This window comes from Dermacentor andersoni, chromosome 6, assembly GCF_023375885.2.
Source record: "Dermacentor andersoni chromosome 6, qqDerAnde1_hic_scaffold, whole genome shotgun sequence".
NCBI classification, from domain to species: domain Eukaryota; kingdom Metazoa; phylum Arthropoda; class Arachnida; order Ixodida; family Ixodidae; genus Dermacentor; species Dermacentor andersoni.
Window position 1 is genome coordinate 149208395 of NC_092819.1, and position 17910 is coordinate 149226304.

General features: G+C 45.6%; 1 protein-coding gene across 1 annotated transcript in view; it reads right to left on the reverse strand.

Annotated features, from left to right (window-relative positions):
* Positions 1–2627: 2627 nt before the first annotated feature.
* The window catches only part of spg (dedicator of cytokinesis spg), a 168197-nt gene continuing 152914 nt past the window's right edge, over positions 2628–17910 (reverse strand). Inside the window, exons 34-36 of the mRNA XM_050172253.3 lie at positions 11911–11973; positions 10464–10512; positions 2628–4792 (exon numbers count right to left, since the gene is read on the reverse strand). Coding sequence (XP_050028210.1) covers positions 4629–4792; positions 10464–10512; positions 11911–11973 — 276 coding nt within the window. The 3' untranslated portion in view covers positions 2628–4628. The remainder of the gene's footprint in view (positions 4793–10463; positions 10513–11910; positions 11974–17910) is intronic.

The following is a 17910-nucleotide window of genomic DNA, read 5'->3' on the forward strand; positions in this document are numbered from 1 at the left end:
CGAAATTCTCGATATAACAAAATTCAATATAACGATATTCTCGATATAACGAAGTATTTACCTTTTATTAACCTCTTGTCCGTAGAACACCGTGCATTTAGAAATTCAATATAACGAAGTGTGCTTGTATGCGATTTCAATATAACAAAATTTTGCTGCCGCCGCAAACTAATACCGAGACACTAGAGACTTTTAGCGTGTCCGCTATTCCGGCAAACAGGGGCGGTTTGGTTGGATTACCGGATGCTCGGTGGCGTAAACGTGAGCGGTGCAGCTGCGTGGTGTTGTAGAGCTCAACCAGACAAACACAAAGCTAAAACTGCAGTAACCAACGATATCCTGCTTCGCTGCATGCTGGTGCAAACTTTCGCCAGCGGCGTAATTGCATTCACAATTACGCCGCTGTCGAAAACTTACACCCCAGCCAAGAATATAGTAATTGGATCTGTGTTTAGGTAGTTGAGTTTTGCACCACCAGCTGCCGCCACCAATCTGGCCGCTCATGTTTACGCCCCCGCTCACCCGACAAACCGCCCGCACTTGCCGGAAAACCGGACGCACTAAAATTCTCTAATAAACGGAAACTTCCGCGGACGCAGATGGTCAAAGAATTGAACTACAAGCGGCTGTTCGCAAATGCTCCTCTTAAATCGCGCGCCGCGCGACAAGAGCGACTGCCGAAGTGGAGCCGCATCATGTTCTGTATAAAGTCCAACTGCGGCAAGATCCGATCGCGCCCCGCGTGCTGCGTGCTTTAGGCACGAGTGAAAGCGTGCGAGGGCGAGACAAAAAAGTTAGTGGACTCACGTGTGCCGCTTTCCCACGCGAGCGAAGGCAAAGAGGGGAGGGAGCGTACTCGCGGTAACGCGATCAAGCACGCGTGAGGGGCTGGAGTGAGGGACAAGTTGGCGCGCGTCTCGGTTTCTGGCACGTTTTGGCCGTGGCTGCGCATGGCTGTAAGCGCGAATATATACGCCACCGTTTACCCTGCTGCGACGGTGTGGCATCATGTAAGCTATCTTCCCGCGCGTTTATATTGGAGGTTGCGTAATCTCGAGTTTGGTGAACCGTTGGAGTGAGGCAGATGAAGCATTCGCTCTCCGCTGCTAGCGCTTTCCATGATAGCGTCGTCCCAGTGCGGGCGACACTATCAGCCGTTCGGACGTATTGCGCACGAAAGCGTGGCTGGCCTCGTTCGTACTGCCGGTGTGAAGATATCGTCGACGTGGCATGAAACCGTATCCTTCGTCGCCGACTCCCAAATTTATCAAAAGGAATATTTTTCTCATTCAAATTTGCTTTTTTCGATTGCCCGATAACTCGTAAAATTCTGCGGCCCCTTTCCGCTTAAGAAAAATCGATTGGTGACTGTACTTATATGCATACAAGGTCGAATTTCCATACAATGAAATTTCGTTACAACGAAGCAAATTGTCGATTTTACCTACTTCGCTATATCGATGCTTAACTATATATGTAGTAAAAATATAACAATGACTATAGTGAGATGTGCTAGGAACATAATAGATATGTTACAAGTGATGACAGATTTAAAAATGTCGCAGTTTCGCCCTAAAGTTGAAACATTGATTGCGATAGCGAATTAGTGGACAGCTATCTGTACAAAGTAAGAACAGTTTTACCGGCCGTATAGACTTGTAAACATATAACCAGCTATATTAACAAGCACGGTGCCATGCAAGCACAAGCAAACATGAACACATCTCACTGGATGACCGCGGAAATTCGCCGTCAGAACGCTGGAGGTAAATTAACAAGCATGGTGTCATGCCCGCACAAGCAAACATTAACACTTTCACTCGATGACCGCGGAAACTCGCTGTCAAAACGCTGGAGCCAGGAAGCGCGGTAGGAGGAGCGAGCGAATTGACCTTTGTGCTGCATCTCGCATCAACGCAAGCTAAGCCGCGTAAACACAGGGCGCGACCGCACTCTATCCCTGTCGCAGATAGCTTTCAAGATACAGCGGCTCGGGTGGGCGCGCACGGCCGCCCGGAGTAGAACGCACGCCCCGTGCCCCCGAATCCTTGCGAGATGGAAAACGGCGCGCTTCCTCCCCGCTTCTCTCGCTTGCGTGCGCAAGATCGAGCCGCAATCGCCAGATCCACCCTCGCACGCTTCGACTCTCACATACAGCACATGGCGGCAATTCTATCGCCCTTGGACTTTATACGGAACCTCACGGCGATAGCATAAACGCGCCTGGAGTGTCCATACAAATTGCTATTGCAATGAAAGGATAAGTGGCGTTAGTTTGAGAGTACCACTACTGCCTCACCGGAGGCCTGAACGCAAGGACAGCGAAGCACGTGCTATATATGCTGTCGCAGCAGCAGCCTCTAATTAGAGGCTGTGCTAGGATCACATGGGTGTGTAACTTGTAGTATATTAACATAATTTAAAAAAAGGCTAAAACTGATTTGTTGTCAAATAGCGGGTCTTTGCCAAGGGACATTCATTCTAAAATTTTGTGTCAGCGCTCCTTACCTGCACACCCTGCACTAGCAGCCCATTGTAGAAACAGAATGGTGATCTTAAATGGAGACAAGCTGCCTACATTACAGCCAAAGAACGATCCCAGAACCAATAAGAAGACATACAATGTATTCAGAGGGTAGAAACAACTATTTAATACTGTAATAGAAAACAGCAGTCATGCAGCACATAGGCTGACAACCATTACACGAACAGTTAAAAGACTTCCATGGATGTCAAGTCATGGCCACAGTTATACCTATATTAATACCTATCATTTATATATACTCCCAAAGCCATTCCAGCTGCACATATTTCTTTGGTTTTGATACAATTGCTGTTGCCACATCTCACATGCCGACAGTTGCAACTGACAAATGTTGCCCAGTGTGTAAAGCTATGAGAGTGTGTTAGTGGACGGACAGATCACAACCTCCTCCTTGGCCTATGATGAGATTTCTAAAAACCTTAACCCAGAAGGAAGACTATATTCGTTGCAAATTGTGCATTTGATTAGAATACATCACAGGAAACCTAACAGCAGTGCTGTCAATGTAATGTCAAGCTTATATACTTAAATTAAAGCAAAACAACACATTCACACCCACTTAATAAAATACTTAGATCACAAGGAAATGTCATAATTATAATCCCACAACTGGTTAAAATCAGTGCGTGCAGAAGAATGCTGCGAAGAACATTATTGTAACTACAGTGCATACAGTAGGTCAAAGTACTTGCTGCCCCAATATGTAGAAAAGTCCATAACCTCCTTATCCTGTTTCAATTAGGAAACAACGTCTAGAGCATATGAACATTTCCAAGCAAGTTTAGCTCATTGCCTTGAAGAAAGACATCGCTAGGTCATTCTTCCACTCCTTTCCTTGTATTAAAGAAAGTTGATGCCCGCTCTTAAGAAGCAGAGGGTTCACACACGGTGAGGATGGTGCCTGCGCTTTTCCTCCCAAGTGCAGAGCCAGCTGGAATGCAGTTGTGGCACAATTAGTGCATTTTGTTCTAGTCCTTAAATTTTGTTTCACTACTCTGATAATTGGTGTCAGTCAATTCAAGCCCAGGTTGACATCACAGCTTTGTGATCTGAAGGTGCAATTGCAATTTTACATGCATGCAAGCGGCACCTTTCCTTTCTTTGCAGAACTGCTAGCATACTTATTAAAAGAGTGATTTTCTGCAACACCAGAAACGTGAGTCTTACACCTTGGTAAGGGTAAGCCATAAAAAAAAAGGACTGAAAAAAAAATTTGGGACTGGAGCTCTCGTACTGTCTCCTTGTGATGTCGCAAGGTTTGGATATGACATCTGCCCAGGATCCCAGTAAATAATACTAGTATATTTAAAAATTAGGACTATACTGCATTTTTAAGGAACTAAGTACATGGCCTAGTGAGTTGTGAGAGCACTATTCTGCAAAAAAATAATAAAAATTAAAGAAACAGCTTGAATAAATGGAAGTACTGTCAAATTCGTGACATTACACTAACTACAATGCTGCAGTTATGGAACGAAATTCAGAAAGAAAAAACTCTGCCCTTTCATTCTCTCAGCCAGTAAACTAGGGACAACTGGGACAGTCTGTAGCACTGTAAATTCCTATCAGTACAAATAAATTTATAAGAAAATAGGGGCAAATCGCCAAACAGAAGTCTACCAGTAGGTGACATTATACAACCAGAGCACTAGGTGAAATGCAAATATGTGTCCTGGAAATCTTGGCAGTAGTTATGACTGCATTGTGTAACAACATTGTAATAAGTTTTTCTTTCATCCCACAATTGAAAATTAAAATTATGATCCCTAGTGTCATAACTGCTCGCTGAAAAGCATTACCTCATGCAAGCACTTATATTTCTTTTTTTAGTTTATGTTATCGATCAAGGGGAAAGAGGTAGCTGTCACCAGCAAAAGGCGACAACTCTACTGTTTATCTTAAACTCGAACAGAAAAAAAAAAGAAAAAGAAAGACATGCCGGATATATTGATTTAACCTGCAGTGGTCATGGGGGATGGGGGGGGGGTTCTATTATATCTGAATACCTCAATTTCAACGTCACCACCTAACCTGCCCCTCAGACAGTGACATAAGAGAAAAAGGGGGAAAAAAAAGACGCTGGCTAAACATCTTCATATGTGGAACTAAGAGATGTGCAGTTCCCATTGGCTGCCTCTTCTTTAATGGGATCTGCATTCTTGCAAGGCAGAAGTGGGTCCCCATGCTTGAGGGAGTTGCGGTTTGCAGATGTTGGTCGGATGACATGTGGCTCCGCAGGTGGAGGCACTGCAGCGAGATCAAGCTAATTTAGAGACTGACACTATGTAATTATTATACTATGTATTTGTTTTACAGTGTCTACTGTTCGTATTGCACATGCATCTTCTCCTATGCCAAGAGTACCAATGAGTTGTAGCTCTTGACAATATGAATTTGCTTTATACATTCAGTCACGAATATATTTTGTAACTTGTCTTTTATACAAATCTTGTACAAAGCTCTACTTGTTTCAAGGCACATAACCATGTTTTCATTTTACCTTTCCATAGTTTGTGTTTAGCCTCATGATCTGCTCATTCATATTTACGAATTGAGCCATGCGTGCCAGTACCTATATGTGTTTTTGGGCACTATAATAAGAATTGATTATCGTTATTACTATTAAAGTGAAAACACAAATGAGACGAACAGGGTGTCAACTACCTCTAGAAGGGGGAAAGGGCACAGGAATGCAAAGCAGAGCAATCACAAAAAATATAGAGGAAAGACAAAAGAGGCAGAGATGGTCAACAAGTCTGCTAGTGGTACTGGAGAAGTGCTGAATGAGCTGTCACTGAATGAAATCATGCAAGAGTGAGCAGGAAACAACACTGAAAAAAGGCAACACTGAAAAAAGGCAACACTCGCCAAACTGGAAGAAAAAGAAAAAACTGCTTAGGAAGGTTTTTTTTTTTATTCAAATATAGAGAACGGCATCATAAAATGTCTGACAACATGACATTGCCGATAATATTGTTACACTGCTGTGCACAACGTTGAGGAAGATGAGCACGAGCTTGAGGCTGAAGACGACACCTCAGTGACTAGCCTGCTGTAGACTTCTTTGTCATTACTGTAAATTACCGTAAATACTGCAAATACATTTCCCACCTTGCTTCCGCCCTCCGCAACATATTTGATGGAGGTGCTGGGTACTGCTGTGCACGATGAAGCTCTGAAGCAGACGTAGCCTCGCCACTAGCAACACAAGGACCGATGGAGCCGGTGCAGGGACAGCCACCATGCCGGCATAAACAACCACTATCACAATGCCGATAGTCATTTTGTCCCAGCATTGCAACCCAAGAACGTTTTCAGGGAATTAAAATCTTGATGTTGATAAGTGGTTTGAAATGTACGAGCGCCTCAGCGCCCATTACAGGTGGGACCAAACTGTTATGCTGGTTAACATAATTTTCTACCTGAAAGGAATGGCACAGATTTGGTTTCAAAACCATGAGAAAGAATTGACCAGCTGGGAGCAATGCATGCAAAAACTGCATGAGTTGTTCAGCAAACCTGTTGGCCATTAGCGATCTGCGCAAATAGAACTTGGGTTCCGCATCCAGACGACGAGCGGATCATATGCGACATACATCCAGGTCATTCTCACCCTTTGCCACAAGGTTGACAAGAGGATGCCAGAACAAGTGAACCTCGTACTGAAGGGAATAGTGGACAACCCTTTTAATCTTCCCGTGTACTGCAAGTATTTTCCCACTATCGCTGACGTCATTAATGAATGTCAACACTTCAAGAAAACAAAAAGTCATCGCATCACACACCAGATCACGCATCTTCCAAATACAGCTGCTACGTGCGAGGACCTTCACTCTGCACATCAGCTGTCAACGTCCGAGAAACTCGTTTGTATCGTTCACCGGGAGACTGAAGCCGTGGCACCAGTTGGCTTCCAGACCTACCCGAATGATTATCGACCAACCATTCCCTTTATGCAGTCTGTCGTGCACGACGAGCTGACAAACCTTGGAGTTCGGTCTGTCATTCCGTCAATTGATCAGACGCCTACGCCTTTCCAGTGATCCCTTCTTCGCAACGCCAGGCTCTGCCCTCGCATTTGCGTTGACCGCAAGCAAGGTTGCCAAACCAGACATGAACACCCCCACGTAGGGTGTGCAACAGGAGTGGTATATTCACTTCCCTTGAAATGTGGAAATGTGTACATCGGCCAAACCGAATGGTGCATCAGTGACTGGCTCATGGAGCATGCGCTAAAAGTTAAGAAAAAAAGAGGACAAATTTGCACATTTGGTTGTCCATATCATCACGTGTGGTTGCGAGGCACTTTTTTCTGAGACTACTGTCTCAGGCATGTCTGCAAACCACATGGCTTGAGTGGCTTTAGAAGCATTCCATGTCCACAAAAATTCCTCTATCTGTGTAAGCGAAGCATCTATTGTTTTGCACAGTGCCAAACTGGTCTTCTTGAATTCTGCCATCTAAAGCAGGCAGCAGTATTGCTCACCTTCTTTAGTTAAGTTTATCACCTTCACATGGGATAAGGGACGTGACACCTGTGTGTGGCTCACTTTATACAATGGGAGGGTGTGTTGATTCAAATAAACAGTTGGTAGTAGCGCTTGTCCTTGTCTTTCGTGTCTTCTTTATGTGTGTGTGTATTTTTGTGCTGTATTTGGAATTTACAATTTCTCTACTGAGCTTACCGACACATAAGAATTTACTTGATGTGCATGTAGATGGTGTCCCTGTTACTGTTCTGCTTGATACCACCATGCACATCTCCGTATTAGGCGACCAGCTTCGTAGACAGCTCACTAAAGTCCTGACCCCTGTCCTGTGTTGTACAAGTCACTGATGGGAGAACACTGGCCACAATAGGAATGTGTGCCACTTGTGTTGGTGTTGGTGGCCACCAAACATCTGTTTTCTTTACTGTTCTTGAGAACATCTCCATGATTTTATTCTAGGCCTTGATTTCTTATCCACTCACTCTGTCCTTATTGACTGCTCCGCTGAACTTGTTTAACTTGATTTACCTTGTCCAGACCTTCCTGAGGTAGTTCCCAGCAGACCGTGCTCCAACGAGCACATTCGACTCGCCCTACAAGCCACCTGTGCCTGACGGTGATTATGTTGTGTCTCTTCTCGCGGATGTCCTTCTTGCCCATCGCACTGCTCTTCTGTAAACCATCGTCACTTTCAACGAATACCAGCCTTCCTTTCGTCAACTTCAGAATGGGCGACCACATTCTACTGGAAACATGGAATAGGTACGCTGTCCTCTTCCCAACACTGCCAATTATCAGCCTTGACTGCTGATATTACGTCGTCTCCTGTTGACTCTTCATCTTCTTTGCTGGCTGTCTTTCCTCACTTCCCAAACATGATTGCTCCCGAATTTCCACCTCACCATGCCGACCAGTTATGCAACCTGCTCTCCTCATTCAGCGGCATTTTTTACTTGAATGGTTGCCCTTTAGGCCAGACCTCTTTCACAACACACCGTATTGAGACCGGTGACACACACCCTATTCACAGGCGACCATACCGTGTGTCCTTGCATGAAAGACAAGACTACAGCAGGCTAGTCACTGAAGCGCCGTCTTCTTCAGCCCCAAGCTCGTGCTCATCTTCCTCAACATTATGCAGAGCAGTGTAACATAAATGCATTCCAGAAGTCCGATTTGCAGCTGCCACTCTAGAAAGAGACGAGTGATACAATTTTATCTTTTAGCAAAATACTATACTGCAAGCTAATTTTTCTCCTCACCATGCTTTACCTAAATTGGAGAGCCTATGTTGTCCTAGAAACTTTGTTGGCCGTGGCGATTCTTAACTGTTAAATGTTTCAGATATGGTAGGTCAGCTGCTTGTGCAGTAATAATTTATATTTGCTGCTCGCTGCTGCATATGGTTGCTTGTCAGTGCATTTTGTTTAATACAGTCTAACCTCGTTATAGAGAAGATGCATTGGCCATGGAATACTTTCGTTATATCCTATATTTGTTATAAGCACACACGTAGATATAGGCAAAAAAAGATTGCGATCAGATCATGCAAAAGAAAAGCAGTCAGCACGCCTCCAACGCGCCAGCAAAAGGTTTCCTGTGGATTTTGATGGCCCATCGGTGTCTTGCTGAGCCAATACTAGGCACATGGGCACCAATAATTACTATACTTTTCCGTGTTTAACCCATGTTCTCATATAACCCACGCCCACAATTACAGCACGCTGGAAAGAAAACAAAATCTGCCCATATAATCAGCAGAAGTAACTGCAGACAACAACGCTGAAATCTTTATTAAAAAAAATTTGTCTCGCAGATGCACAGCTCTTCCACGTCACATATTTAGCCTGCGGCTCTGTTCACTCATTTTCAGCGACACTGATAATCTTCTGTGCTGTAAAGGATTGCTGTCAAGCACAGATGGGAGAGAACTGTGCCTTGAGGCATACTTTCACGTTAGAATATTGCGCGTTGCTGTGAAGTCACACCTCAAGACGAAATTTCCATATAATCTGCACCCTGACAATACTGTTAAATTTTCAGCCTTTTGGCGTGGGTTATATATGCAAGAAATGTGACATATGTGTATGGTCAGCAGAGCAACAAATATGCAACCGTGCGAACGGTGTTACCACGTGGAATCGCCACATTGGTGTACCTGGTACGACTGCCATCTAACCAGCCAAGCCACTGGCCAAAACACACACGTGCATCCCACATGTCAATTCAAGTAGCTATTGCCGAGTTTCACCAGAGGCAAACTTTTCGGACATGGAGTAACCACACATGGACCTGTACTCCACTACAACCGCCGTCAACGTAGCCTGTGCATTCAATCTCCTGCTCGACTGCCGATCCATGCAGTCCATGCATGTGAACATATTGATGGCGAGCTTCCTGCGGCAGTTTGTCACAAACTATTCTGCTTGCAGCATTGCTTAAGCTGCTAGGCCTAACTATCGCTGCTTCGTTGGGAGTCTGCAACAAAAGTTGCAGTTTCATGCCAGTCAACAGGACGGCAACTTTGTTCATGACTTCTGTGCTTGCCGCATCGTGGGCGCAGTTCATGGCTGAAATGTTGTGCAGCATCCGAAATTTCGGTTATCATTATTCTAGTGCGAGGGCTAAGTGTTGGTGCAGCAGGGAAGTTCGAATAATCGCACAAGTATGAAAAATCAGGCGCCTCAAAAATATGGTTGGCAACTGTATTTGAGATTATTGTTACCGGAATATATATTTAGAGGCACCTAAAAGCAAGAATTTTCTTCGCTATAACCAATACTGAGTTGAATACTACATTCTCAATTTCGTTATAGCAGTAGATACTCCAGCGAAATAAAGCAGGGCAAACCAAAATTTATATTTATTTCGTTATATCCAATATTTTATTGTATCCATGTTTGTTATAGTGAGGTTCGACTAATTACTTGTTTCCTATTTCCATGTTAATCTTTTAAAAACAACCTACCTAAGCAGCACGCGATTCTTCACGATAAAATGGTGGCCAAGTTGGTTGCCCCAAATGATGCAGATGCAAAATTGTAGACCCACCCAGTATTAACTCATGGCATAATGCAAAATCTTGCATTACACTCTGCAAAATTTGTTTAAATCTGCATCTCTGAAACAAGCTCGCTCATTCTTTCTTACCCACCATCGAGAGCATTACTTTTTCACCTGAGATCCAGTCTTTATTAGCACAGGCTATACGTCAGGCGATGGCACCACCTCACGGCCTCCCCGTCCAATCTGGTGCACCGCTGCCATATTAGCAGCATTCGAACGTGATCAATTTTATTGCCTATTCACTGAGTTGCACATGTGAATGCCTTGATCTTGCCCCTGATTATTTGTGACTACTCAGTGCAGTGTCGAGGAAAGGATTATAAAAGGCACCAACTCTTAGCATGATAAACATTAGAACTTACCTCGTGGTGGAAGTGGTGGTGGCGTGCTGTCAGCTGTGGATCCTTCCAGCTGCATGAGAAGTACGTGGGAGCACAATGGAATGTGACGTCGTCTAATCACAATCAGGGATGTCAGGGTGTCTACCAAGTTGACATTTCTAAATTCCCTGAGTTTTCCAGGTTTTCCCTGGGTGCCTTTGCAAAATTCCCCGAGTGACACAGAACTTCGTTTTAGGTCAAGACGCGTTGACACCATGTTGCCCGATGCTGCCACTCTCTAGTAAGCATGTTAAAAAGAATAAAAAATAAAAAAACAACTTAATACGGTTTGAATAGCAAGGACTAATGTTTACTTTATTTAAAAAGACAACAGAAAGGCGGGACATCTCGGTGTGAGCCACCACTTTGTTTTTTGGGCTCAGGCTCCTTCAAAGAAGCCGCAGCGCACTTCCTTTTCCTGTTCATTCCTCAATGCGTAGGTCGCTTCTGTTATCGTCCTTCCGCCGCGCGTTCGCCCAACAGACCACTTGAAGCATCCTCTTAAGTCAGTTGTACAGCCAACATCCAATTTTTTGAACTCCCTAGGGGCCGCGAAAACGTCTGAAAAATCGGGCAGTTCGAAAAAATGAATGCACGTCTTTTACTGCCCTTAAAGGGCCCCTCATGAGGCCACATAGCAAATTTTGGTTAGATGCTGGAAGTTGTTTTGTGCCCTCTAGGGAGTGCTCTGCTGCAAAAAATTTTGAAACTTGTTCATTAATAGCCAAGATAGAAATATTTCAGTGCCACGAACCTGTGATTTTAGGAGGAGAGGGCCACTGCCAAGAGACGCTCTCTCCACTTGCCTCGTCTAGCCTCCGCAAGTGAAATTCTTTCCCCCAAGTTCTCCCATACCAGAGCTCGAGGATCGCTTGACACATATGTCATGGGCACGCCTTCAGTTGTTTCCGTTGCTTTTTTTGCTGCTTTGCTTTGCTACTTTGCCGCGAGCTTACCTCCCTTAGTTAGCGCTGAGACGGCGCCTTTACATGTGGGGCTTATCTTACAGTGCAACCAAGAGTGGCGCCAGTCAGATGATTTGACTTGTAGAGGGGGAATCGGTCTCAACAGCCATCTTGTTTGTGCATAATTGTCTGTGTTGTAAGTATTGTAAATACATTTTTATATGTGACTTCTGCAATGTAACAATATCGTCAACATATGTAGCATGATACCGTATCTTTTGTCACTGACTCCCAAATTTATCAAAATTGTTTTCTCATTCATGTTTACTTTTTTCGATTGCCTGATAATTCGGAAAATTCTGCGTCCCCTTTCCGTGTAAGAAAAATAGATTGGCAACAGTACTTATTTGCACAAAAGGTCGAATTTCAATATAACGAAATTTCCATATAACGAAGCAAATTGACAATTTTACTGACTTCGTTATATCGTGGTTCAACTGTACTTTTACCAAAGTGATGCATACCTGCTGCTGGTCGGCTAGTGTGCTGGAAGAGCTGCTGCTGGTCACTCCATCCCATGGCTCATCCTGCATGAGATTATTATGCAGTTCTACTCCAGGTTGTCCAAGCAGTCAAGCCTGAATGTGTCTTTGACATCATAACAAGTGCTAAGGAACGCAAACATAAAGAAGAGAGATATAGACTGGACGGGTGCTAGACATCAACTGGAGGTTTGATGGCGAAAAAACAGCAGCACACATACTTGTGCAGAAACCTACAAAAAAGAAGCAGAAGGCACAGTTGTCCCTCAATAGAATTCCCATGCTGCTCGATATATGCTTTTTCTCTTGCATGCAAGGTCACTGAAAGTGTACTCCCACATTTATCAATTTGTTGCTAATGCACAAGGCCTCAAAGATCTCTCAAGCTTGCTGCGTCGCATAGCTGCGAAGGACATGGATGCCCTGAAAGTTGGGCATGCACGAGCACCGCCGGCAGTGATGTGCCAAATGTCAGCCCCTGCCAATGACTTAACAGGTGTGTGATGCTCTCTCAATCTTTCATTGACGCAGCGGCCGGTCTGGCCGACATAGCATTTACCACATGAAAGTGGGATCCGGTACACCACACCGACTCTGCACTCCACAAAATGTGTTGTGTGCTTTGTAGTGCAGCTGGCCTTGGCAGCACCATTCACGATATCGCACATTCACGATATGCAAGCTTACCAGGTGCTGAAAAAATGACTGCGATGCTGCATTTCCCAGCCACCTTCTTGAGGCGGTGCGGTGGAACAGGTCATGAACGTATGGCACAACCACAGGGCGCGCCCTTTTGAATTCAGGCTCATTGTTACATGTATGGGTCCCCGAATTCACTTCTTTAATCAGGCTTCCTGCAAATGAAGCCAACAATTCCGTAGGAAAGCCAGTATTTCACACATGTAGGATGTGGAGCTGAAAGCTGCATGCAACGTGATGGTCTTCTTGAGAGCAGCATGCATGCAGTTTTTTGCTATAGCCATTGTAACAACCTTGAAATGGGCCGAATTGTAGCTAAGGACTGGCTTTTTTTCTACTGATGATGGTATCTCCAGCACACCTGACCAACATGCATCATGACACTAATCATCAATGTATCTGAAGATGTTTAAATTCTTAACTGCACATGCTGTGTCAAGGCACATGGAAATATGTTTGTCACAAAAGGATAAAAACAGATCATTTAAACAGAAGCAATATATGATCCAATACAAATTCCTTCCTTTTGAAGGACGTGGGGGGGGGGAAGGGGGGGGGTTGATGAAAAGCAACTGCTGTAGAGGGCAGGTAAAATCTTAAAGGCCAACTGCAACGAAATTTTCGATCGCGTAGAAAGCCTAGTTTCAGATAATTTAGACATGCAGTAGCCTCTGTGCAAAATTTTACACTTGAAATCCAGCTCAATCCATCACAAAGAGCTTGCAAAAATCGATGTTTTTCATATCGAAATTGAAAAAAACCAATGCCATTATAGCCCGGTGGCAGTGATGTACAGTGAAGAATGTGGAGAAGCAGCGCCCGTGCTGCATGCTTTCCTTGCCTGTATTCTGTTCCGGTGTATCAGTGAACAGGTCCTGCACATCTGCTAGCCATAGAGTTAGTATACTTTGTCAGCTGCTTCGTGCGCTGTGACAACGCAGTTGCGTGCCCGCGATGTTCTTTTAATGCAAAGTATCCTCCGAGTCCAGCCTACTTTCTCTATCTGGTTGTCTGCATTCAACAGCAGGACCTCTATGTGTTCCGCCTCCGCTCGAAGAGCGCATTGGGGTGGCCAAGCTAAGAGAGCGGTATAGTCCGGCTTAATGAAGACGCGATCCACGCATGGTGCAGTTATGCTAAACCGGCGAAAATTGGACGCTCTACAGTCTTGCATGGCTGGCACAGGAATAGAAATGTCCTATCACACGCCACAGCAACTGGAACAGGGTGCATCGCGCGCTAGCTTGGCTGACCAGCAGCATGCTATTCGGGTTCACTGAAGCAAGCGTGTTGCGATTGCGCCTTCGACAAAGAAGCACTTGCTCGCCCCACACTCATTGCTAGCGCTGTGGCAAGAACTGATCGCTGTGCTGCTGCGGGTCACATTTAAAGCGCAGGATAAAATTTTTGCGATCTTAGCATCTCCAACATGATGTATCAGACTTTACCGGCCACTGCCTGGCACACTGGAAGCGCTGGACTGCGCTAAACTCATCAACCGATCAGACCGACCAGACAACTACCGCCATCTGTAGTGAAGGGTGATAATTTGCTGAGGCTTGGCATGGCCGGGCTAGAGGGGCTCGGTGCTAAGTGTGCATAAACTCATGGCCAGACAGGCAAGACTGCGGCCGTGATACACTTTCACCGTGATAAACTTTCACCTATTTCGCTGTGGTGGCATTGCATTCCTGCATGGCTTGGCGCCGCACCTACTCCATGGCTGCCGCATTACATTCTCCTTCATGACAAATGCAACATGCGGTTCCTGCTCGCTTCTGGTGCTGTGTCAGAAAGGATTTCATTCGTCAACTTCAACGCATCCAATGTAGAGACGCGCAAAACATCTTGACGATGATGCACTGCCGCAATTGATCACTTGAGAATATCGCCTTTGAATACAACTCATCTTTGAATGTTACCTTTGGTTTTCATGCACCATCACGGCATATAGTAGTACTTAATGTTAACTTGAGAGAAGCGTTTGCCAAACAGGTCTTGATGGGGGTAAGTGACTGTGCTGTTGAAGTGCAGTGTCGTCAACTGCATTTTACATGCTTTGTGCTGGTCCACGTTGCACTTGCCTGCCGTGCTGTGGTGCATGCTTGTGCTCAGAAAGCTGGGACAAGAAAGATATGTTTGGCCTTCCTCTACGCAGCCTTGTGTACTGCACAGCCATTGCTCATGCTTGAGTCGTATTCGAGGACCCGACGGCCGCACAACGCATTGGCATTCTTGCAACAGCTCAAATCAAGAGCGCAACAGGGAGAACGCAAGCTGAGAGAGACTCCCATGAACTCACAAATGACGAGCGAACAATGCGCCTGGCTAAATAGGCACAACATGATGCAAGTGAGAGATCAACAGTTGCGTACGGTTCTTCAATATGCGTCATATCCACATCGCTACCGCTTTGCCACCAGGTGCACACGTCATGTGTATAGGCGCTATTTAATAGCAGCTAATAACAAAATTAAGCACTTACCAGCCCTGCAGCTTTGCTAAGATTGCTTTGAGAGTATACATTAGGCATTTATAGTCAATTTAGCCCAAGTGAAATGTCTTTGAAGTTGGCCTTTCATTACATAAAATTGTCAATGTTCGAAACAGTGAAATTTTGAAAGGCAACAGGACCAAAGTCATTGATGCTTTCACAAACAGTGCAAAAAGTTGGCTTTGCGGCACAGAACAAAAAAGATCAACTACATCAATAGGAAAGTTATAAAGTGGTGGCTAAGGATACTTGGAAAGATAGTCCAAGACCCTTTCGAAATTTAGGACGAGGTAAGAGTCATTCACTTACAAGCAATTTGAGGTGCTTTTGCGGGAATCTAGAGAAGGCACCTTGCCACGAATCTTTCTCAGTCATAATCATAGTCTCAGTCATAAACAATTTATTCCATCCTGCCACTTTCATGTGGTACAGGCGCCCAAATCTTTAACTGGCGTGCGCGAGCGGCGACTTTTCTGTGCGTCAGCGCCCTATGACGGAGCGAAGTTGGAAACAGGATGAGGCTAAGCGCATGCTCACAAAGCACGCTCAGCTGGGCGCGTCGTCTGCCAGGCTGTTCCTTCTTAACCCTTTCGCTGTCGGACGTTTCTGGCCGTGACGCACCCCCAGTGTCGGCTTGGTTTCAGGGAACGAGCATAACCGGGAATGAACATAGCAATTTATTTTTGATTATGATTGGTATACAAATAACATAGTCAATGCAATATGCACATTTCAGTGTTCTGCAGCTGTTGTTAGTAAACATCATCATCATCATCAGCCTGACTATAAAATCTGTTCAACATCCGAATCTGACGATGCGGAACCCTCTTCGTCTCAAGCTACTTTGTTCGAGTCCGAATCCGAGCTCGGCTCGTATTCTGAATCGGAATTCAGCCACCGCTCCCATGAGCAGACGAAGGTCCCGCGCGCCGAGCCATCCGAAAGTAACCGCGCGCAGGGAGGATGCGCTTTCAGTCGCCCGAGCAACGGAGAGAAATGGGACGTTGCGTGATCAAGAAGACAGAGGGAGATGAAAAAAGGCTAAACAAAGTTCGAAGGGCTTTACGTTTACTGCTGCAGGTCGGAAGCGAGGGTGCGGCGAGAGAGCGAAAGCAGCAATCGAGTCACCCTTTGTGGAGAGGCAACGGCACGTGCGCCTGAACTTGACGCGCCGTAGCAGGCACACCATCAGAAGAAAAATAAAAACCTTCAAACCAGCGGAGATTACAGAACAACCCTTGAACCCATAACCAAGCGCGCGCGACGCATGATCCAGCGAACACGGAGCCACCGCGCCACTCAGCAAAGAGAAAGTGGGGAGTGGCAGTCGCACCGTACTCTTCAATACATGGGTTAACACAGGTCGGAGCGAATATACGAACTTGTAGAAAGAGTCAACAGATGGCGTGGACAATCCAGGAGCGCCTGTTTTTGCGCTCAGGCGCGAAATTTTGAACGCACGATAGAGAATGTACCGGTACGTCAGTGACACCGTGGGGGGGAAGCGCGATGACGTACCGGTACGTCAGTGACAGCGAAAGGGTTAAGGACGTCACCCCTCCTTATCGTGTTTCGACGAGCAGCCAGCGTGAGTAGGCGAATGGTTTTGCTCGTATTTTACGTTCCGAAGAACAGCGTCGCAGCAGCCAAGAGAGGAAAGAAAATTTAAAGATAAGCCGAACACACCCAATCACGCGATAAGCTCGAGAACATGGATCGGTCTTTTGTTACTTGCTGACGCGAACGCTTTTTTTCATCTGTATGAAGGGCGCTTGTCAACTCTGCAGGCTTCATGCTTCAGCGTGGCGATGAAACTAAAAGGGCGCTGTGAAACTGAAGTGAAGCTGCTGTGGTGCTATTCTGGGCGCCCTGTGGCGCCCAGAATAGCACCACAGCACGTCACAGGTCCGCCCATTCACTCCCGGGTGCACTGACTCATGCTCGCTCCACACTAATTTCGCAGGTGTGAGAGTGAGCATGAGTGAGTAGATGCGAGTATGAACAGGAGTGCTGATTATTGTGAGCACAAAATATATAGTGATTGTGATTTTGCGTGGATGTAGAATTTTGATAAAGGAAAGCATTTTCATCAATGAGAATTTGACGACTGAAACAAGGCAAGGCAAGAAAAGCAAGCTGCTAAGGCTAAAGCATTCCGGTTTGTATGGACCAAGAGTGGATGGTCTTCAAGAGGAAAATTGAATGACCTGGTATGAAAAGAAAATTTATATATACCGAGACAACTTGCACCACTGACAGCAAGCAGCTTTTATGCTGCATCTGGTACCAACCCTATCTGTACCCCAGGCTGGAAGCCTTCCACGGGAAACCGTTCTCGCTGTCTGCCCGCCCACCTTTGTTCTGTGCAACATTGCAAAGAAAGAGGGAGAGCAGAGTTGCTGTGCTGCTGCCTCCCTGTCCCCCTTGTTGTGCAAGCACGTTTAGAACAGACCCCTAGATGGCATGGCGTTATCCTGCTGGGCACGAGGTAGCGGGCTCCATTCCCAGCCACGGTGGCTGCATTTCAATGGGAGTTAAGAGCAAAAACACTTGTGTATAGGAGACTGCCTTTCATTTGACTCCGGTTAGTTCGATCCAGACCGAAAAGGTCCCTGCTGGCGCCTAAACATTTCTATGAGCCAAAGCTTTCCATTATTTCAATTGTAAAATTGGCCTTCGCCAGATAATTCGAACTTCACCAGTAAGCATGCATGCACCTGACCCCTATGGTGACCCCTTTAGTGGCAGCGTCTGTCTCGGAGGAGCTTGGGAAACAATGAATGTGGTGA